The sequence below is a fragment of the Nilaparvata lugens genome, chromosome X (genome assembly GCF_014356525.2).
Source record: "Nilaparvata lugens isolate BPH chromosome X, ASM1435652v1, whole genome shotgun sequence".
Lineage (NCBI taxonomy): Eukaryota > Metazoa > Arthropoda > Insecta > Hemiptera > Delphacidae > Nilaparvata > Nilaparvata lugens.
Genome location: NC_052518.1, coordinates 47,013,070 through 47,037,892, shown reverse-complemented (window position 1 = coordinate 47,037,892; position 24,823 = coordinate 47,013,070). Strand labels below are relative to the sequence as shown.

Genomic DNA, 24,823 nt, shown 5'->3' with positions numbered 1-24,823 from the left:
GGGATTCGACATGTTATCCATGTTGCAATGAAGAGGATCAATGAACAATATTTTTCTCTCAGTGACTTGAACTGCAATGAGAAACCAGTGCTGGTTAATACAACAAGGTAAAAATATTTGGCTGAAAGCTTTATAGCCTATTCGAGGTAATCTATTTATAAAGTCATCAATGGAATTGTTGGGTTGCATAATGATGTCAACCTCATATCCTCTTATTAGTAAACTATTATTATTCATATCTGTTATTCGAATACGGAGAAAAGCATCAATAACCGAATCGTATAAATAGCCTCTAGTAAAGTGGTTTTTAGTGAATTTCATAATTTCAATCTCCTCACGTTTCGAGATGTTAAAATCTAAGGACTTATTCAAATTATTAATTTTATAAATTTGTGGCAGCCTCTTATAATTATACAGCTAGCTGGAAACTAGAATAAAACCAGTAGTATGAAATAAGTAGCTTCAATGATAGTTGAGATAATGGGAAAGATATGTCAAAAACCGTAATTTTCCAAGGGTACAGGTATATAAGTAGGATGATCTGAACATTCGTACAAAAATCTATGCCAATACTAGGCAAATGCTTTACCTGAAGATTAGTGTAAAACCAATGAAACTAAACAAATGTAGTAATTATCTGAAGGATAATGCTGTAAAATTACAAGCATTCATAAAATAAACAAATGTTACAATAGTTTTTTATAGTGATTTGTAACCGGTATTGTTCAGATAATTCTGTAAAATTACAAGAATTTATAATAATTATTGTTTATTTTGATTTATACTGTTTATTACCTTGAACTCGCATTTGATTTTTTCAAGTACAACTCGAAGAATTTTGTCTGGGAGTCACCAATGACCAGGCATTGGTCATTCGACATTGTCAATTTTTCACTAGACACTTCAACACTGTGAACAAAAGATCCAATTATAAAACTCATTGTAAAAAAATATAATATACAAGCCAATTATTTGTATCAACAGTTTCAATTTATTCAGTTGGCTGTACATTTTAAAACAACTTTACAATTTGTCTTTCTAAAATAATCTGAGAGGAGCGATCATCAATTGAGTCTTTCCAATAAAATCCCAATATTGAAATATTCAAAAATTTCCAATTATTAGCAATTACATTTAGAATTCACTATATCGCAGTCAATGGAGGCTCTTCTTAATTTCATATCTATGTTTTCCTCCAGTAGAGAAAATTTAAAATGTTGGTTTCACATTTTATAACGTTTTAAAGGTATGGTAATATGAATTTGATAAGTCCAGTATTAGATTAATCGATGTTGGTTATCATTGTATCGCTTTGTATCAATGTCAAATGCATTGTTTGCAATTCATCACTATTCTCTCAAGAATTAGTTTGATATGAATTTCATGATCTGAAAATTCAAATTTAAATGCTATTTGGATGACGTTTTTTTACAATAATTGTTACATTGAAGAGTCAAAGAATCAATTTAATCCATTTGGAAGTAAAACAGTGCAATTTGAACAGTGGATAGTCACTTCAGTTGCTCAATTAATCTCGGCCTGTGATGGAGGAAGTCATTTTGAGAACCATAACATTCTTTCCTATTAAAAAAGTTGCATTATTACTAGAAATGTTATTTGTAATATTTATTATAGGTACTGAACATTCATTTTTTTGATTATAGACATTAAAACTACTTTATTCTAGATCACGATAAAGGATAAATAGGGAATTGTGAGATGAGGATAACATCCATAGTTAAATTTAAATAGCATTAATTTGGAAGCTCTGAAAAAATGATGATTGTGAACGGAACAGATTCTGGCTTGGTATTTCTTTTTCATGGTCAGTGAGAATATTAAACTTTAGAATAATTTGTTCTCACACCTACATGTGATATATTGCTAATATTTGGTAACATTTGTAAATATTTGAACCAAATGAGCAACAAATTAATCTCTTTTCAGCTTGAAATTTTACAACTCATCAGGAGTAGTGTTATCATAATAGTGTAGACTATCACTAGTATGCCTACCCTTTTATTTTCCTTGTTCACTTGATCTGATGATATTCATCCCATTATCAAGTGTTTAAATTTCAAAGAGTAATCAAACAAGAAAAAACACAACAACGCTATGAAAAGAAATTTTGGATACGGTATCCACTTTTTTATAAAATAAGGATAAGATATTTTTATTTATTTTATTTTTTCGTGGATACAATAAATATATGAGGGAGTCGAATACATAATATTTATATCATCAAACTTCATTGAAAAACATGAATATCTGAAACTAGAATTATCAAATTGTGATACCTCTGACTCGTATTGAGAAGGCACACTTCAAATTAATAAGTTCTGTGAGCAGACAACGAAAACCTGATTTTAATCAACAGCATGGTTAAATCAAGAAAATTATAATATTTTCAAGAGTATTGAAAAATGAAAATATAGATTCAGCACATGTCAAAACAATAGATAAAATTTAAAAACGCATTGGCTGTTTCCCCTTCCTAGCGTCAAATCGAATAGCAAATACATAACAAAAAATACACATTGATGGATTTGCAATGAAAGTGGCTACATTAATTACTTGACTCATTTTTCTTTAAAATTATTTGCTTCGAAGTTAATCGAAAAAAAATCAAATTGCAAAACCCCTTAATTGTTACATATATATTATTTTATCGAGAAAACTGAATTAACTAATATTGTAGTCCATAATGCAACGAATCGAATGACATATGATAGAACTCTTTCCGATCAATGGTTATAGAGATAATTGATTTCCTGTGATTACCTGCACTTTACAACTTTGATGGGGGCTAGAGGTAAAAGTTCCAAGGGGATTTCATTTGGGAGAATGACCCTCTGGGAGGGTTCTATGATGGGGATGGAATGGTTCTAGGGATGGTGAAAGATTCTTAGATTCTGCTTTTATTCAATTTTCGGACCGGAAAAACCTTTATTGATGGGGCTACTAGAAGAAACAATAACATTCAAACCTATTACTGCCGCATTTTACATTACTGTTAAACCACAACAAACTGGAATTTGTCGATGAGCCTTTCTAGGTTTGTGACAAATAAATTAAACTCCTGAGGTTGTGATAAAAAACGATACTGGAACACCGTGAATTTATACAGTACAATTATTTTTGCACGAGAATAAACAATGTGGATTTTAAATAGATTTTCATAAATTTAAGCCATGAATATAAAAGTTGATGTGAAACTGGTTAGTATGTACATTGTATATGAAAATTACAGTTTACATTCAAATTATATTAAAAATTTCATCATATTTCACAGTAAAAATAAGAAATGGATCTATAAAGCTGCGTACACATACTCGCGCTTCAAACCAGCACCGAGCACGCTCCTCCCTCGTACGGCCCTCGTACGGCCCTCGTACCACCATCGCACAGCAATCGCTCCACCTCCGCTCTCTACTCGCACCGATCATGAACGTTACGCAATGGTTCGATAGAGGTTCGAAGGATGATCGCTCCGCTCTTTTCTCATTGTTGATTTCAAACCGACAGCATTCCGTGGCTAACAAGATGTCAACCGGTACGCATGAAGACGAAAGAAACGCTTTAATGGTGATGAGTGGTGCGGCACTCTTGATTGCAAGCCTAGCAAAACAGAAAAAACGTCGACGTTGGTGGCAGACTGAACTTTTCAAAAAAAGATCTGATCTCTTAATGATTTTAAAATCGCAAGAGATTAGCGGCCAATACAAAAATTTTTGTCGGCTGTCTTCTTCGGACTTTGAAAATCTGCTGCAGAAAATTGGACCAATAATTTCAAAACAGGATACTTATTTTCGCTCATCGATTTCTGCTCAAGACAGGTGACTATTTATTTATTTATATAACTTATTATGCAAATATATTTATATAGAATAAGAATACAGTAACATAGACATAACCTAGTTCCTTTTTCTCTATGACTACCAATACCCACTGTATTACTTATTATTTATTTTTCTGATACTGGAATTATTGAAGTTGAATTATATTTCTAATTATAATACTGAGGTAATTTCTGTAATAATAACAAATCTTTTCCGTGTTGTAGCAATTATAGCTATACTCTTTTTAGTCAAATGTAGAATACGTAGTGTTTCACATTTCGCTACTAGGCTGCGCTACTATTGCACTTCCATCGTTCAGTGGGTGTTTTGAAAATTCTATTATGTTATGCTTATTGTAGTATAACAGTCGTAGCAACACAAATTACATTATTTCTAAAGCGATCCCTCACACTAAAGAAAACGAAACAACCACAAGGAATAATTGTATCCTACCAACATAAATATAATTTTTTTCTACTTACACCACATAATAAAAATTATAATTATTTTCAAGTGAAATTTTAAAATTATATTCTATTTATAAAATGTCAAAAATATTAAAAATGCCAATGATTATCTGATGAACGGCAAATCATAGAATAAGAGTAATGAGTAATAATATTGGAATTTTAAAATAAAGGAGCATTCCGGTATTGGCTATTGAGCTATTCATAAGTAGGCCTAACTTACATTATGCTAATCCATCTCAGCAATGAGACAAGAGAAATAATATTAACAGAACTAAAGCTAAAATTTGTTGGGAGAATTCATGTTAGTTGCGAAAATACTTGATAGACAATACTGATGAAAGTGCAGTAATGCTATAGTGAGGTTCACGTTATGACAGTATTTGATGAACTTTGGTTTGGCTATCCTCGTCTATCATTCGACAAAGCCGGTGATACTATCCTTTTCTAGGTCCACAAACTTGCCAATTATGTTTTTGACAGTGTAGAAATATAATTAATTAATGCAGAGAATCGGCATCGCTATTCTTCTATCTTTATCCACTGCCATTATAACGTGGATCTCACTATAGATTATCACATAGGTACCAAAATATTTCGAAGTCGATATTACTTATTTTGTTAGCTCCACCAAATATAACGTGCACGGTAGCCTGTGTCTTCCAATAAACACACTTTCCAACCTAAAAATCCAACTGACTCCTAAACTAAATTAAACCTATATACTTGAATACAAACAACTATATCACTTTAACTAATCTATTTTTACTCAAATTATTATTATGAGTAATTAACTATTCTTTCAACTAGTAATTATTCTTTCAATTATGGAGAAATACAACAACATCTCATACCATACAATCAAATTATAGTAATTAACTATTCTATTATTAATCTAATTCTAATTATTATTATGAGTAATCAAAACCAAAAACAATTTAATAAGTATTAAGTAATAAGCACACCATGCCACAAGCAATATAGTTGTGATCTCATCAACAGAATACAAGGCCTAATTTAGTCGAGCTGAAACATTCAATAAATTGAAGGTCCATAGAGATGAGCACTATCTACCATTATTATAACAGGCAATGCAAACTTCACAACACAATGGAAGGACGTTATTATAACGTATTAAAATAATAGAATAAGTAACATCATAATTTGATATTGTTGAATAATTAGATTATTATTATTATTATTAATTGAAAAATAAAAAATATAAACTTGAAAATAATTTATTCACATCGGCACACACAAAAGACAATTATTAGAAAATTATTAAAAAATATAACAATAATTCTTATTAGGGACTCATTAAAATCAAACAAATAATTTTATCGATAATACTTTTTAATTGAATTATAATTATCATGTACGGTACTGACTTTATTAATTATTTACATTTTGCAAAAATTATGATATTAAATATATGAACTCTTTCAGGTTGGCAGTGACACTTCGATTCCTTGCCACAGGAGATTCTTATACTAGCCTCCAATACACATTCAGGATTTCTAAGCAATCTATTGTATATATAGTACCAGAAGTCTGCACAGCACTCATCAATGGATTAAGAGGATACATTATGGTAATATAAAATTTTCAAAAGTTACAAGCTCAAAAATCTTTATTTTAAATTGCAATCAATAAAATTAATGGAATTTCTATTTTGATATTGTAATTAGAAGAACTGATAAACAAAAAGTACTTGAGGTAAATATGCCAGATCTCCTACTGTAATGATATTGGATATTGTCATTCAAGTACATCTTCAGTTGAGGATTCGAATTCTATCCAGGAATCACCACGTGGGGACTGTATAGAATGCAGAACACATGTCTCAGATTCTACTCTTCTTTTTTGAGAGTCCAAAATTTCCTTATCTGCTTTAACTAGCAATTCCATAACTGAATGCTGAAAAGATAGCTGAGTTTCTCTCGGATAAGTTTTCAGTTTTGTTCTTACAAATGATAAGAACGAATCCATCTCATCGGAAGGCGGCGTTTTGTTAAAATTATCTGATGCTGTCTTCAGAATCTTAAATGCATCATTTATTATTGAATCAGTACTCTTCACACGTAATTTCTTATTAAACGATGTATTGTACTGTTTGTTTTCTTTTTCTTCATCCTGTTGGCTTCCTTTCTCTTCATTCTGTTCGCTTTCCTCTACTTGATTATGTTCACTTTCACTGTCTAAACAATTTTCAACAACAGCATCCTCTTCCATCTCCTGTAAATTAATAAAGTTAATAGTTACTATTATAGCTCAATTTTCAAACTAATTTACTATTTCCATTATGTTTGAAATAAACATAGCATATAATTTGCCGGCCAGTTAGCCAAGTTGACTGAGGCATTGCATCCTTCAGTCTGCTAGTGCTACCTGGCTGCGGGTTCGAATCCCGCCGAATCTCATCGAATAGGCATAGACGTTTGATCATCTCATTATTCACCCTCGTACTTCCCATTACCCACGCACAAGCAAAAAGCTCATGAGTGGTTATCACCCGCAATAAAAAATATATTTTTCTGTTTCAGCTGCCTAAAACACCTGAAGCGTGGAAAGAAGTAAGCAAGGTATTCGAAACAAAATGGAACCTGCCGCACTGTATCGGGGCACTTGATGGCAAACATATTATATTGCAAGCTCCCATTAACTCTGGCACAGAGTATTTCAATTACAAATCTAACTTCAGTATTGTTCTTTTCGCATTGGTAGATGCAAATGCGAATTTCATATTTGCTGACGTCGGTTGCCAAGGGCGAATTTCTGATGGCGGTGTATTCCGTGGGAGTACTTTGCATAGAATGATCGAGAAAAACCGATTGGGGCTTCCAATGGCTGAAAAACTGCCTGGAAGGTCTATGTCAGAACCGCTACCATACTTCTTTGCGGGAGATAGTGCATTCGCTCTAAGTGATAATCTAATGAAGCCCTATCATGGAGACTATCCAAAGGGGACTCCCCAAAGAATATTCAACTACAGATTGAGTAGGGCACGCCAAGTGGTCGAAGATGCGTTCGGAATATTAAGTGCTGAATTTCGAGTTTTAAGGAAGCCAATGATACTGGCTCCTGAAAAAGTTGAGCTAGTTGTGATGGCAGCAATGTTGCTGCATAATTATAGAAGAACCAATTCTCCAAATTTGAACACCTCTTCTCAATATGAAGAAAATATTGGTAGTACGTCTTTGCTACCAATAATGGCAGATGTTTCACAAACATCGAGAAACAATGCACAAAAAATTCGTGATGAAATAGCGGACTATTGTCTAAAAGAGGGATTCCTTGAATGGCAAGAAAATTACGCCTAGGTTAGTCAACATGGTATACTGGTGATATTTTTGGAAGTTTTTCGATTTGTGTACTATTGAGTTATCAAATAGAATACATGTAATGGATGAGGGAGATAAATTTACTATGTGTTTATTTAAAAAGTGTAGAATTAGAACTCTGTCAATGAATTTCTACAATGTTCATGTAGTTAATTTTTCAGTGTGAATTTTGTCGTGAGAAATTTATTTTTCTGTTGAAAAATAATTTCATCACATTAAGATTTCACCTGTGCTAGCCAAGTTGTTTGAGAGGATTTTACTGAGTAGGCTTACACCAATCATTGAGAGACAGCAAATAATTCCAAATCACCAATTTGGCTTCAGAGTGAAACACTCAACGATAGACCAGGTGCATAGGATTGTTAATATAATAGAGAAGTGCCTAGAAGAGAGAGAAGTTTGTTCAGCAGCTTTCCTTGATATAGGGCAAGCTTTTGATAAAGTGTGGCATAAAGGTCTTCTTTTCAAACTGAGAAAAGTGCTACTGAAGCAATTTACAGATATATTACAATCCTATCTGACTGACAGATTCTTTAGAGTCAGGCATGAAAATTCATATTCTGATTTGATGGAAATAAAAGCAGGAGCTCCTCAAGGAAGTTTTCTAGGACCATTTCTCTACCTACTCTATACCAGCGATATTCCCAGTCTTGATGAGAATACCACAGCAACATTTGCAGACGATACAGCCATATTATCAGTACACAGTAATATTCATATTGCAACAGAAAAACTACAGAGATCCATCAACGAAATTTAAGATTGGACTAGAAAGTGGAAGATTAAACTAAATGAAGCAAAATCGATTAGCATCAACTTCACCAATAAGAAGGATCTGCCCATACCAATAGCAATCAACAACCAAGTTGTACCATATGCCAATGATGCCAAGTATCAAGGTATGACCTTGGACACAAAGCTTCGCTGGAAGGCCCATGTCAAGAAGAAGTGAGAGGAGCTTGGAATAGAATATAAGAAGCTGTATTGGCTGATCGGTAAAACCTCCTACCTATCAATCGAAAACAAAGTACTTCTGTACAAACAGATATTGAAGCCAGTATGGACGTATGGTATACAACTTTGAGGGTGTACGAAAGACAGCAACATCAATGTCATACAACGATTCCAGAACAAGGTGCTAAGGAATATTGTTGATGCTCCTTGGTATTTCAGGAACAGCGATCTTCATAGAGACCTGCACGTCGACCTCGTGTCCACCGAGATCCAGAGGCATGCGGAGAGGCATGAGGGGCGATACAGCTGCTAGACAATGGAGGGTTGGTGCGGAGGCTCAAAAGGAGGAAACCGTATGAGCTAGTGTAGTGCTTGTTCAATTAGTGTCCAGTGAAAGAGCAGAGCAGTGATTGAGTGAATCCAGCTTCTATAGTACAGTCAACAAGTGTACATATTAATTAAATAAACTATATCAATAAGAATTTCTAATGAGATATTCGTTGTTAAAATTTTCAAGTAGTATATAAGGGTAGAAAAAATTAGCTCATCAGTCACCAGACTAGATAGCTATAGTATTGACAATAAAAAAACATCAAGACTTTGCAAACTTGCGTCCGGGAAGACAGTCAGTTTTTTATCTTTTGCAGGGTTGAATAGTATTCTCACGGAACTGTATTGCTCCATCTCCACGTGGACCGCCGTCTCGTTGGTGGAAGGGGTACATAATTTGCGTGGAAAAGATCAGTTTCAATCAAGCCACGACCGGAATCACATTAAAAACCCAGAGGTAGCCTCGGGCATCGAGGGCTCAAAATTAACGAGTTACATGTGGTGAAATATAAGTGTATAAATTTTCAAAATGTTTAATTCGTCCGATTTCGTGAAGTTATTTAAACTATTTTGAATTGAGTATGTTTTAAATAGTTTATTATGAATAACAGTGAATTAAACAAAATCAACGTAGTGTAGTGCAAAGTTTCAGTCGTGATGAGATTAATAGTTTTAATGATAGTGAGTGCAATTATATTTTCTAGCTCATGCTAAAACCCCTTGAATGACCGAGTCCCTAGATTTATACATTATTTGGAATAGAATAAATGAGTAAAGCTCACGATACCTTTGTTAACAGTTAGAATCCCCGATCAGTTAGCAAAATCTATAGGGCAGTTTTCTTGAGTTATTGAAAGTACAAAGAATTGTTACAGATTATTTATTGTCAAAATTTCTAGTAGTTAGTTCAGATAATAAAATTTACAATTTGATTATGCAAAAACTTGTTATAAATGAAGTCGCATGACTCGCCTTTATTATTTTAGAGATTTCTCTACCACCCATTTGGGACGGTTATAAAAATTTATCAAAAACATTTTTTCTGATTACCCTATTAATTTTTGAGATGCAAGCGCTCAAATTATAAATTTTTGGGACAGAAAATTTTTTATTCGGTAAGAGATAAATTTATGTCATTTTTAGAATGATTTCTTCATGGTATTATTGATTGAATTTTAAAAGATGACTGAAAATAACTCAATCTTGAGTTATTTTTGGTAATTTTCTGAAAACTGAAATTATCCTAAATATCCATGAAATTATCTATTACTAATTATCCAAGCAAAGATTAATTGAATTTTATTTGTTTTATCAATTTCTCTCCAAGATTGATCATTCTATCACTGTATAACTAATCTCGTGTGTCAATCTATACAATCTGCATGTCTCTATTGGATCTACATTACTATTTGTCTATCAAAAAGCTTCAAATAATATTATAATGTTATCAAATTTGAAAAAAAATTTAAATTTTATCCAAATGAAGTATTTCTTATCATGGTATCATTTGTTTTAGATAATCATGAATGCATTTTTATTAATTATAATTTGTTTTACAGTATTGAATTAGAATAGAGAGAATTATACAATATAATTAATCATAATAGAAAGTCCCACACAAAAGTAACTCACTACTTTCTTACCGTTGTAAGCCCCTTTCTTGGCTTATATTTATTATCCAGAAACTTGAAAGCGTCATAAGCAAACCAACGGCTCACATAAATTTCATCTCTTCCTGAAAAAAAGAAATCTAGAATGTATGAAAATATGTAAAATACCTACAATTTATGAGTGATGGTACTGTATACATACAGTAAGTTGTAAATACTTTCAATAATTTCACAAGTCCACAAATTTAAATTTACAAGAAAAACTAGAATTACTTTGAGAACTTTATCATAGAAAATTTCACAGTTCTGTCGAACCCAGACACATTATTTATATTCGGGGCTCTACCCTGAATAACAAAAATAAAACTAATAATATAATTTCTTAAAAAACCTTTTACTTTTTTCAAATTTCAAATAACAAAAAAACATACCTATTTAAGAAAATTTATTGATTTTTAAATTTTTCAATAATTCAAGTTCCAATATTACTATTTATAGCTTTTGTGAAAGCTGAATAATAATTAAATAAAACATAGTAGATTCGTTGTGCAAAGCTGTGAAAGCTGAATAATAATATTAATAGACTAAAAATAATAATTTACTAAAACAGTAGATTCGTCGTGCAAAAAAAGGGACGATGCGTTCGGGATTTGAACACGGGACGCATAAACGGGATGCCAGAGCTCTAACCATTAGACCATCAGTAACGATGATTTCTAGAAAGAAATATTGGTTACTCCAAGAAATGCATTGTTGACTTGTTGTCTACGCAATTCTGTCTTGAGCAGTGTAAAAATGTACGAACGGAATTTACAAAATAAACATATAGTAATGTTTGAATTGAACATAGAATACTGTATATAATTATATGATTAGAGTTAAATTTAGAATTCAAAGCACATTGATTTAATATTTGAGAAAGCTATAACATTAATTTGGAAGTTTTAAATCATTACACAGGTTTCTTTGTATTGAAGCTCAGATCTTCAATACAATTCAACTGTCTTTGTCTCCTATTATAAATAATAAACTAGCTGTACTGAAAATGTTAATCATACAATAAAAATTGAATAAGATTCTTCATCAATTTGTTTAAATAATTCAACTTACCTTTGCCGGTACTTCTGCTATTTGTAATTTTTAGTTTCTCTCGCCGGTATGAAGATTGAAGATTTTGAATTTTTTTTTTAAAGTCTTCTTTTGAAATATTAAACTCCTCTGATATTGCTCTCCAAGCATCTTCCCTATATTGCTTTCTAAAATGAAGCTTGTGGGATGGATCCCACAAAATTGGTTTCTCACCGTACCACAGAATAAGTACAGAATGGAAACTTGTAATAAATCGCCTATCTAACCAATGCTTTTTACCTGACCCCAATACTAAACACGTCACGTGACCTTGGGAAGTTCCAATCCTGGTCTTCTGATTGGCTCGTAGCAGTGAACGAGATCAATTGATCCGGATCATTGAAGTGATCCGAACGGGTCCGTATCACAGAGACAAGTTCTCACAGAGACAAGGTGAGTCTCACAGAGACAAGGTGAGTCTCACAGAGACAAGGTCTGTTTCACTGGAACAAGTAGTGTCAGTGGAAAAAGAAGAGGGGTAGAGTCCCATTCGAACAAGTGTAGTGTCACAGAGACAAGGTCAGTCTCACAGGAGCAAGTTCCCACAGAGACAAGGTGAGTCTCACAGAGACAAGTAGTGTTTTTGAACGATATTAGTGTCACAGAGACAAGTTTCATAGGAACAAGTAGTTTTATAAATGGCAGTCTCACAGGAACAAGTTCCCACAGAGACAAGTTGAGTCTCACAGAGACAAGGTGAGTCTCACAGAGACAAGGTGAGTCTCACAGAGACAAGGTCTGTTTCACTGGAACAAGTAGTGTCAGTGGAAAAAGAAGAGGGGTAGAGTCCCATTCGAACAAGTGTAGTGTCACAGAGACAAGGTCAGTCTCACAGGAACAAGGTTGGTGTGGTGTGTTGCCTACACATGAAGATGAAGGCATTCCATTTGCTCTAATAAATTGGATGTCATCTGTTTTTTAATATATATTATGGTGACATGAATAGAATAGAATGACTGCCTTTATTTTTCTTAGAAAGCGTCTGTTTTTTAATACATATACATATATATTATGGTGACATGAATAGAATAGAATGACTGCCTTTATTTTTCTTAGAAAGCGTCTGTTTTTTAATACATATACATATATATTATGGTGACATGAATAGAATAGAATGACGGCCTTTATATTTCTTAGAAAGCGAAGTTAGGACGCAGTCGACCCTCTCTTACACTCAACTCTCTATCAAGTATTATAACAATACGAAAGAAATAAATACAAATAATATGATTAAAAACAAACAATAGTTAAGTTATCTACTTATTTAAAATAATAACAAATTTTAAATTATTGAAAAGAAAGAGAAAAAAATGACATTGAAAATAATACATAACAATGCTGAATGATAGTATTTTCTGATACTTCATCACTTTAGTAAAAAATAAGACACTACAGAATACAATACAGTAGGCCTACATAGCAACTGAAGTGTTTGCTATACATTTCATTTCCTACTCTTATTATCACTATGTAAATCTCGAAGTGGATAAGTAAATTACATTATGATTTATTTAAATAGTAAAATAGAATCTTCCTTCAATCAACAAACAACGTCACAAACAACGCTCCTTCAATCCACGTGACATACATATATAAATATATAATTTACATATGTTAATAATGTGGTGACATCATTTGAAGCCAGCTTTAAACGTTTCTCCTGTGGAGAAAAAATGATGAACTTAGTAGACTGTTTAGTGGATCCTAGACATTCAGATTCAAATCTATACATAACAATTGATTCCCCTTTTCATCCAGGATATTTGTGGTTTCTTAAAATTTCAATTTATTGACCGAGCGAAATGAGTTCTAAGATTCAAGTCGACGGCTTTGCATTTCTCTTTATGTTTATATGTTCCGCAATTACGGCGAAACGCAGCAATAGATTACCATGAAATTTGACAGGTATATTTCTTTTTAAATTGTGCCTCGACGTATATACAAGGTTTTTTGAAAATTTTGCATTTCAAGGTTAATACAATAGGTAAAGTCTCCTTCGAACGCCAATATTACAGTAAAAATCAGAATAGAATCATCCATAATAATTCAGCTGTTGAGTGGATTTTTAATTGCATGCAATAACGCATGCAATTAATATATCAATGTAACTTAGTAAAAAATCAGCTGTCGTGTTGACTATTCATTGCATGCAATGACGCATGCAATTAATAACGGAAAGAAAACATAGTATTTTCTCTCGACCTTTATCTGCTTTCAACTCGGTCTGACCTGTTGCCAGTAAGTTGAAGGAGATTAGATTTTGATGTTAGCATATTTTTGATACACTAACCCCAACAGCCATTAGGCGTTTTCACACCGACATCTTGCCGACACAACATACAAACAGGATTTACTCTTATGGACATTATGAGACGAGGTTGTGTTTTATAACTGCGCGAGGTCTACTGTTCATAGAACTACTAGTCCAGGATTAAAATGTTGTTTTACCAAAATCATCAAATATTTAATAATTCGATACAATGATACATGTACAAATGTGAAGCTGACTTGCACCGAGGTAGAATCAATTTAATCTTAAATAATTTAAAATATATTTCAAGTTGTTAGGCTTCATTAATTCATTGAACACCTATTTTATCATTATGTGTTATCAGAACCTATTAGAATTATGTAGATTGCCTTTAATGAATAAATTGAGTTCCATGTAAATGTATTATTTCTACCAAACTCCAAAATAACTATTTCAATGTGACTTTTAATTGTTCAGTCAATATAAAATAATTTTGATTCTGCAGTAACTTATACATAAGTGATATCAATGTAAGAAAGAACAGATTTTATACTTCTAGATGAATGTAACAATATTGGAAAGATGTTATCCAACGGTATTTGAATACACCCCTGACTGTTACTGTATGGGAGTAGGCTACCACCAGTAATTTATAAGTTTTCAATTCGTCAAAAGAGTGGTTATAGATAAAATAGTGTACTCAACGGTTATAATCTTCTCCTATCTATATTTTTTCTTCTTATTATTGTTCATCTTCTTCCTCTTCTTCCTTATTCTTCTGTCTCCTTTTTCTATTATCTTCTTCTTCTCGCTTGTTCTTCTTCTCCTCCTCCTGTCAACTTCTTCTTCTTCTTCTTCTTCTTCTTCTTCTTTTTCTTCTTCCTCTAGCTTTGTCCGGCAAGGACTGATTTGTTTTTGTATTATGGAGTCCCTTTTGTATAAGGTACCAAGAACAATAACAGAGATATTTCCAGGGCTCTAGAGAATAATAATACTAATCCCCTCTGTCCTTTTGCCAAGTTGAAACGTGTAGCAACGTGAGTTGAAATGTATAAGTTGACCTAAATTTTTGAAGGCTGATCTTCGAATTGATAAAATTATAGAAACATGATCACAAGCAAATCCCTAAGAATATAATGGAGATCGAGACTATTCCTTTTAACAGAATCATGTTTCCTCATCATTATCACCATCCTCAGATTATACGAGTCAATACATCCGGCGTATTCACGCATGATGTGTGCAGAAAATCTCACTCACACTGACTGTACAACTGTGAGATTAACTATTCTAAGTCAAGGACTCTAAGACTCTCTGTTGTGAGGCCGGGTGATATAATTATTCTCGAGTGACGTTTTCATGTGAAAATTTAGATTTTTCTCCCCTCACAGGTTTTTACCTTGAGCATTATTGTTCTAAAAAATTGTGTATCATCTTCTTTTTCTGTGTATGTAAATAATGTGTGTGTATGTTGAACAATAAAAAATTTGAATAATCAAGATTGATATCCAGTTCTTCAAACTGAAAATAGATGCAGACGTGGATAACAAACAAATTAAACATACAATACTCCTCATATGCAGTTTCACAATTCTGTAGACAAAGTTAGAATAAATCAATAGAACAGTTGATTTCAATAGTGCCACGTACTATGAAAAAAAAATCAAAATGGTACTGGCTCAGTAGAACAAGTAGAATAGAATAGTACTTAAAAAGAACTCAGATATCCAAAGTTTCATTGACCGAGCGAAGTGAGGTCTAAGATTTAAGTCGACGGTTTTGCATTTCTCTTTATGTCGAAATATTTTTATGTTCCGCATTTACGGCGAAACGCGGCATTAGATTTCAATGAAATTTAACAGTTATGTTACTCTTTAAATTGCGCGTCAACGTATATATATATATACAAAGTTTTTTAAAAATTGCATTTCCAGGATAAAACAAAAGGAAAAAGAGTCTCTTTCAAACGCCAGTATTACCGTAAAAATCAGACTATAGAATTATTCATCATAAATCAGCTGTCGAGTGGACTATTAATTGCATGAAATGACGCATGCAATTAATATCCCAATGTTATTTGGTAAAAATCAGCTGTCGTGTGAACTATTGCAAGCGATGAGGCATTCAATATTGATAACTTAAGGTAGTTAGCTTGTTATTTTCTCTCGACTTTTCTCTGCTTTCAACTCGGTAAGTAGGTATTTCAACTCGGTATGATAGAAGTTTTTTACAACAAATTATTATCATTCTAATTATAATAATTATACTTAATATCAATAATTATTGACGATACATTTCAAACAGCCATTAGTGGCTTAGACATCGATATTTCGCCGACACATCATAACAGCACATAATTCACCCTGATGGAAGCTGTGGTTTTTAACTGCGCGAGGTCTACTGTTCACAGAACTACTAGTTATTTTTCCAACTGAATAGTTCAACAAATTCTATTGAGAGACATCAAAGGAAAATGCAAGGTGCTGCATTGTGATAAAGTTACGTTCGGCAGACGCCAGTGTGTTTTTTCGATGAAAATGGAAAAATATGCAACAGAAGCTCTGGCATCCAATTATATAATATTTTACCTGATTTCATGAAGAGTATGAATGAACGCAACTTCAGATCTCATCGAAAGTTTTAAAGATTGATTTCTCTAAAAGTGCTTTTTACTCAAAGGAATAGTATATTCAACATTACTTCACATGAATGGTATAATGTTTTCTTTCCCTGTGTGTTGTGTATTTGTTACTGTGGGCTGTGTATTTTTTGTTCGACCATTTAGATTTTTTGACAAGTTCCAGATCCCCCTGATTTAGGTGAGCAGTGAATGCTATTCAATCTATCTATCTATGCATGTAACTGGTTCATGAATTTGAAACATGAAACACCATTATGTAATGCACTTACCAAATGCAGTCCCAAAATAAGCACTACCAAATGCACTTCCAACTGGACAGTTGGGTTAAGCAAGCTTGAAGTTAGTTGAAGGCTAGCTGACATTCCCCTACACTTAGAGGCTTACACTTAGAGGCTTAGAGGCTACTGGAGGCTTATAACATTAATCCATTGTACCTTGTTCAATATTGTTTTTTCTCTATAATTAAACAAAATAAAATAATTTTTCTTTCCACAGATGCAAATCTTAAACCACAACCACATCTGCAAAGAAAATTAGTTGTAAATAGGCTACAATAGGACATGGTTGACGGGATCAATTCTACTTACTTATTATAATATTCACTCTATAGTATTCACTGATTTTCCAGATTTGAATGGAATAAAAAGCTTTTCAAAAAGACAGAATATAGGTTCAAAGTTTCGATCAGTGATTTACTTGTCAAGTGATCAAATTGACTATATTGATTGTTTTTCATAGAGGGATAAACTGAGAAATAATAAATACAAGTTTTATAAAAATTGTTCTGTATTAAAAATTTGCCTGAAAACAAAAGGCTATATATATATATATATATATAATATATATATATATATATATAGCATGTTACATTATTATTGTATCAACGGTAAAATAATACTATTAATTGACAAAATTAAATATCATTTGCATATTTTATGTAGTATTGAAAAGCAGTAGTAATCTACTTAATTGCTTCTTAAATTTCATATTTCTTTGATAAATGATTCTTCTTAACTAAGTAGGAAATATACAGCCATCTATTATAGAGATATTCAGTTGTCAAGAATCAATTAGTACTCAAAGAAAAATCATGTGTGTAGGCCTACTGGCCTAATTATACTAGTGAAATATTAAAAGAAAGATTAATTATAAGTAAGATGATGAATAATAAAGATCAATTATAATGGGAATTATTGATTACACAAAAAATATGAGTACACATTTCAATTTTATTATTATTATTAGCTTATGACTTTGAAGGGCGGGGAGACCCAAGGATTGTTCCACCTCGCCGTATGTAGTACAAAGTAAGGGGTTAACCAGACACTATTATAGGAAGCTATCACTTGAAATTTACACTTTTCCCTTCGAAAAGTGAAAATCAATAAATTAACTTAATAGAGTCTTTCTTGAAAACTTCCAATCCAAGACAAAAAATTTTATGTACAGTATTATATTTTACAATAAAAATCAAATCTACTACTAGCTTAAGTAGGCTACTCGAATGTAGAATGCTAGTAGAATGCTTTTATTCTTGTACCTACTATAATTTTCCATATAAAAATTTTATGTACAGTATTATATTTTACAGTAAAAATCAAATCTACTACTAGCTTAAGTAGGCTACTCGAATGTAGAATGCTAGTAGAATGCTTTTATTCTTTTACCTATTATAATTTTTCATATAAATATTTTATGTACAGTATTATATTTTACAATAAAAATCAAATCTACTACTAGCTTAAGTAGGCTACTCGAATGTAGAATGCTAGTAGAATGCTTTTATTCTTGTACCTATTATAATTTTTCATATAATATTTTATGTACAGTATTATATTTTACAATAAAAATCAAATCTACTACTAGCTTAAGTAGGCTACTCGAATGTAGAATGCTAGTAGAATGCTTTTATTCTTGTACCTATTGTAATTTTTCATATTATCGTTTGCATTATTCTACTATGTTGAAGAATTGTGTGCTCTGTTTTTTCTCAATAATTTGAAATTTGAGTTTTTAATTCTACAAATAATTTGATATGAGCTCATTTATAAGGTATTTAATGAAATATGATATTTTTCTATTGTATTGGCTCAAAGAACATGAAATTGAGAATGAGATGAAGTTAAAGTGAGCTTTATAGAATAAACACAACATTCAAATATTTGTATCCTGAATATAAGAGTTTGGTACATTTTGTAAAGTACTGCTAAAATTTGCAGGCTGTAGAGTCGATTAAATTAATTCTTTTACACAGCTGTGCACAAGAAAGGTGGGCAGGTACCCGTCTTTTATATTCAGAGCTGCAGTGATAAGTGTCATATCCAGCTTTACTGAATATTAGAATGCAAAGGGTTCAAATTTTCCTGAAGTCATGATAGAACATGTGAACAAAATGCAACTCTGATAACTTCTGATAACTCTGATACGAAGTGGCATTGAGGCGCGACTTGCACACTCGCGTACATTACATTTTAAATAGATACGCGTTTGGTCGCTGGAGGTCACCCAATAGAAAAATCCATCGTCAATACGATAATTATAATGTAGTATTGCGGAGCGTTACGATTTCCTTGATCAATTCCATGTCGACTGAATGTGTTTTGTCAACTATTGAACTCGCAACGCAAACGCACAGGTAGCATCCTCGTAGAGGGGAGGCAAACAATACTGAACAAAAATCTATTTTTTCCAGGAAGGGTACAATATAGAAAACACATGTTAAATATTTCCTGTCGCCAAAGTGCAGTACTTTATACCTGGCAATAGAATTTTTAGAAATAGAAGCATTTGGTTAACTTTGGTTTTACGCTTCAGTGAATATAGTCTATGAGCAGGGTAGTTCTACCTGGACACCACCGATGACAAATTGACCGGGCTTTCCAGAAGTATCTAACGGGAAACATTTGCTTTGTTTCATGAAAGCAAGGCACTGTAATACTGAATGGGTATTTATAGTTCTATAAAGCAAGGCCTTTTGGTTCTAATACCCGAGACGTCAGTCTGCAGATTGTTGTTATGGAATGCAGAAAACTTCTTTCACCACCCTTAGACAATAAATGCTGTTTCAAAAGATTGAAAAGATAACATGCCGCTTCCAAAATCTATGGATATGGTTTATGTACATATGGTTTATATATGGTTTATTATATATATATATCTGTGTATATATATATATCTATCTATATATATTATATATATCTATGGTTTTATATATATATATATATATATATATATATATATATATATCTGTGAGTGTAGCGTAAGGGACACACTATTATTCCTCACCCACCATATAGCATAATTATAATATATCGAACTCTGTCACTCCCACTCAACCACATCACTCTCTTACACATACCCTTTCCTTCGGGCTCACTCTCTCTCACTCTCTCTCTCTCTCTCTCTCACATGATAATGAATTAAAACGCAGATTTCTGTCTTTGACACTAATATCATGCTTTAGTTAGATCAATAATGTTTCAATTGCCATCTAAATCTAGGTGAACTATTTGTAACACATAAACTAATAATTAAAACCACCCTAAATAAACCTTGATTAGTCCCAACCGATATGGTTTACAGTAACTTTAAGGACATGACAATAAGACAATAATTGTGGGTTGGAAACGTAATTTTGAATATTTATTATAATGAAATATAATCCCATTTTTCTGGTGCTCCAAACTCGTTATTTAATAATAAACCTACAGTTTAAGAGCCATCACTGATAAATATGTCACTTAGTATAAATACAGAAGAACAAAAATCATAAACCTTATTCCGGGACACTTTCTCATTAATTCTTAATTCTCGTATAGCCTATGTGTGTGATAAACGAAATTTGAATTTGAAATCACAAAATTTTTTGAAAAACATACAGTTTTGAATTACGTGCTTATTCTACGAAAATTGAAACCCCTTTCTTAGCTGGCGTCTAGGAATAAGAAATATATTGACCGATAAATACAAACAATTTGGATGTAGATTAGGCGAATAGGCCTTGTCTAAAGAATTCAGCTTATAGTCTGTTATACAATAAATGAGCAATTCAATTCATAACATCTTAGTAGTCATCTTATGAATAGTGTAATCATTCATCAAATCAGTCTTATCAAGTCATAATTATCATCACCCAGTACAATTGAATAAATTAAGTCATACATTGAAAAAATACATAAACTATTTATAAACTCACAGCACTGAATATCACATTTTCAACAATTTGAAAATTAATTTACGGAACAATAAGCATTTTCATTCAGAATTAGATTTAGTGCGTTTTTTAATTTATTCAGAGGCAAGTTTCTTCTAATATAAGATAAAGGCAGATTATTGAACATGGAGTACACTAGATAGGAATAAATTTCAAGCTCTTACTCAATCTGACATTAGGAGTTACAATACTCTAGTAGTCCAGATAACAGTAGACCTCACTGAACATCCTTTGCAATGTGGTAACGAGAATATTCAGCCATCTACTAGAAATGCTATCTACTAGGAATAAAGTCATTGTAATAATATCAGGGCTTTTTTAAAATGTTTGCCAATGGCCCCACTAAGAAATCTGATCAGGCTGGTTGGAGACTTCCAATCAACCATACATTACATTACATTACATTACATTACCAGGGCTACCAGACATTGTTTTGCAGTAGTCGTACTATATCATAATGGAAAAAGTAGAACTTTGATATGAAAGTAATGAACTCACTCCGCTACAAATAAAATCTATTGGTGTGCTAATCTAAATGTTGCACTACTTCAATCCTGTAAAAATGAATACCAGTATAATACTTATTCTGAATTGATGGAATCCCAAGTCCCATTGCGCTTATGATAATTTTAAATGTTACTTTATTAACTCAGTAAGTAGTTCAGAAAGTTATTGCTCAGTTGAATCAGAGCTACGATTAAAAAGATGATTTGGGAATTATCAAGTGGCACTTTTTGTTTTTCACTGGGATTTTCATTTTGTAACATGTAGAGACGCTTGTAGAACAACAATCTGTTAAATTTTTTATGGGAAAGATTTCATGAGGAAAATGAAGTTTTTCATTGACATTATCATCCGTAACTCGGAACGCCATGATAAATCTTGGCATCTAAAGCTGCGCTTACACCAAAGTTATTAACGAAATGTTAATAACTTAATCCTCATAGATTATTATAATAATCTACTAATCGTGTCGAGGGTGAGTAAATCTTCATCCTCATCAAGGTCAGATGAGGATGAAGCAACATTTTCAGTTAAAAAATTTAATTGTGCACAATCATATGTGAACAAACGTTGTATATCCGCACAAACTCTAAGTACCACATTTGAATACCAATAATCAAGGCAAGATTTGTAAAGACGCTGTGAGGGGATTGCTACATATTACATTTAATGAATCAAAAAAAAATACAGAAATAAGCATATTCCTCCCACGAAGATATTCAAGCTGGCTAAATAAAAAAAACTTAGATTCGTTCAATAAATCTAAATTAAAACTAAAAGCAAATCATCGACTAGTAAACAGATTAATAAAAGGGAAGGAGATATCAGTAATGGTTACTGACCTTACCTTAATAGACTACTCCTGAACTCTTGTAAGGATATATTAAACATTAGACTCTTAACAACTCGAGTATAGCTTAATTTGAACTTGATGAAGATTAAACAATATTTTCAGTAAAAAAATTCAACTGTACTCAATCCTATATGTAACCAAATGCTGCATATCTATACAAACTCAGAGTATCACATTTGAATACCTGATAATCAAGTCAAGATTTGTAAAGACACAGTGATGGGGGTAGTTACATATTACATTTAATGAATCAAAAAATAAAGAAATAAGCATATTCCTCCCACAAAGATATTCAAGCTAGTTAAATAAAAAAAACTTAGATTCGTTCAATAAATCTAAATTGACACTAAAAGCAAAACATCGACTAGTAAACAGATTAATAAAAGGGAAGGAGATATCACTAATGGTTACCAACCTTACCTTAATAGACTACTCCTGATGAACTCTTGTAAGGATATATTAAACATTAGACTCTTAACAATTCAAGTATAGCTTGATTTGAACTTGATGAAGATTAAACAACATTTTCAGTTGAAAAATTTAATTGTACACATTCATATGTGAACAAACGCAGTATATCTGCACAAACTCCAAGTACCACATTTGAATACTCGATAATCAAGGCAAGATTTGTAAAGACACAGTGATGGGGATAGCCACATATTACATTTAATGAATCAAAAAAATAAAGAAATAAGCATATTCCTCCCACAAAGATATTCAAGCTGGCTAAATAAAAAAACTTAGATTTGTTCAATAAATCTAAATTAACACTAAAAGCAAAACATCGACTAGTAAACAGATTAATAAAAGGGAAGGAGATATCACTAATGGTTACTGACCTTACCTTAATAGACTACTCCTGATGAACTCTTGAAAGGATATGTTAACTAAATTTCTCGATTCAGCTTAATATTTGTTTTGATATGACACATTATTTGTTTTCATATGTTTGAGTACAGTTGAATTAAATAATATAAAAGATAGTCACATCCAAATAAACAATATTGTATCAAAATTTCTTGATTCGGCTTAATGTTTGTGTTGATATGTCACATTATTTTGTTTTTATATGTTTGAGTACAATTGAATTTATTAACAGAAAAAAGGTAGTCATATATTATAAACAATTCTATAAAAATTTCTCGATTTGGCTTAATGTCTGTGTTGATATGGCGTATCTGTTTTATACAAAAATAATGTATCAAAATTTCTTAATTTGAAATAAAGTGAGTTAAAATTCAATTTGTAGATTATTCACTTACCTTTCAATTAATGATAGAGTTGATTACTGCTACAGTCCTGCTAAAGATGTTATAGTGATGATGATGATGATGATGATGATGTAACACTATTATATAGTAGTTGCTTCCTTCTTGAAGAATCACTAAGGAGTGAAGATTTTCCTGATCTGAACTTATATTTATACTTTTTTGTATTGAACAGTAAAAAGTCTGTTAGCAATGTTTCACATACATGTTTGAACATGTATAAGAAGATGGTGACTGGTTATGCAACAATGTGTATACTGAATAATGAATCAACACTTCACTTACATGTTCAAACATGTGTGTGAGATCAATAGTTAGTTCTTACTCTACTATATAGTAAAGACAGTATGAATGAATGAATGAATGAATGAATTTTATTTGCCAAAAACAAAATACAAAAAAGCTTTACAAAAAATAAATATAAGTATATGCTACTGCACTTAAATCAAGATACATACATTTATTTAATTGGATATAATAACGAAATGATATCCTTTACATGACAAACAATAGTTTTAAAATGAAGATTCAATTTATGATCACATGCATAAGTACAGTATGTGAGGCAAAAACACCGGCAAAAGGAAGATTCCTTGTGCGCCAATGTGAGTCGTAAATCAGCTTAATCAGGGATGTAATATATAAACTTGAATCTAGCGTATGAAGTGTTTGAAAATATAATTTATAATATGAAGTTTATTATGTATAAAAGTCAACGATTGGAAATAATTCAAGTTTAGCCACGCCTCTATGGCTCTTTTTCTGTGTTTATTATTTCGGAAATTATTAAGTGGAAATTCACTTTCTAGTATATTTATGAATTTACTGCTAATGTAGTAAAGTTGCCTTCTAAGAAGAGCTGAGTTGGTGTTATATATTTCATATTTTCTTATTGTATTAGGTCTAAGATTATAATTTATGTCATCGGCTAGAGGGAAATTATGCTCGTATTTGAAACTGTAATTTGTTATGCAACTAAGATATAACTGTCGTATAGTTTTAACATCAAATTCACTGAACAAAATCTCACTATCATAAGTTCTAGGTTTCTTTAAAATTGTCTTTATGATGAATTTTTGTATTAGAAAAAGGTTTTTAATATGGGTATCGAAAGTCCCACCCCAAACTATTAAACCATATCGCATTAGGGATTCTACTAGTGCTGTATATACCTGTTTGCATTCTGAGAAAGATAGCACATTTTTCAATTTATAAAATTTATAAGATAGGTATTTTAGTCTCTTACATAGGAAGTTAACATGGATGTCCCATTTGAGACACTCATCGATCCATATGCCAAGATATTTGAGGTTTGATTTCCTATTAATAACAGGGCAGGAACATCTATTAATGTTTGGTTGATTTATTGAAGAACAGTTTGAATGGATTTTTAACTTATATTGATTGTTAGGTTTACCCTC

General features: G+C 31.9%; 2 protein-coding genes across 2 annotated transcripts; one reads left to right on the top strand and one right to left on the bottom strand.

Moving 5' to 3' along the window:
• Positions 1 to 5,723: 5,723 nt before the first annotated feature.
• On the bottom strand, positions 5,724 to 11,832 carry LOC111055106. The gene is made up of 3 exons (XM_039441243.1): positions 11,652 to 11,832; positions 10,575 to 10,666; positions 5,724 to 6,541 (listed from the first exon to the last, which is right to left on the bottom strand). The coding sequence occupies exon 3, from the start codon at positions 6,536 to 6,538 to the stop codon at positions 6,065 to 6,067; it is 474 nt and encodes a 157-aa protein (XP_039297177.1). The 5' UTR covers positions 6,539 to 6,541; positions 10,575 to 10,666; positions 11,652 to 11,832; the 3' UTR covers positions 5,724 to 6,064.
• On the top strand, positions 6,830 to 7,830 carry LOC120354312. Its single transcript, XM_039441242.1, has 2 exons — positions 6,830 to 7,429; positions 7,754 to 7,830. The coding sequence occupies exons 1-2, from the start codon at positions 7,120 to 7,122 to the stop codon at positions 7,759 to 7,761; spliced, it is 318 nt and encodes a 105-aa protein (XP_039297176.1). The 5' UTR covers positions 6,830 to 7,119; the 3' UTR covers positions 7,762 to 7,830.
• Positions 11,833 to 24,823: the final 12,991 nt, after the last annotated feature.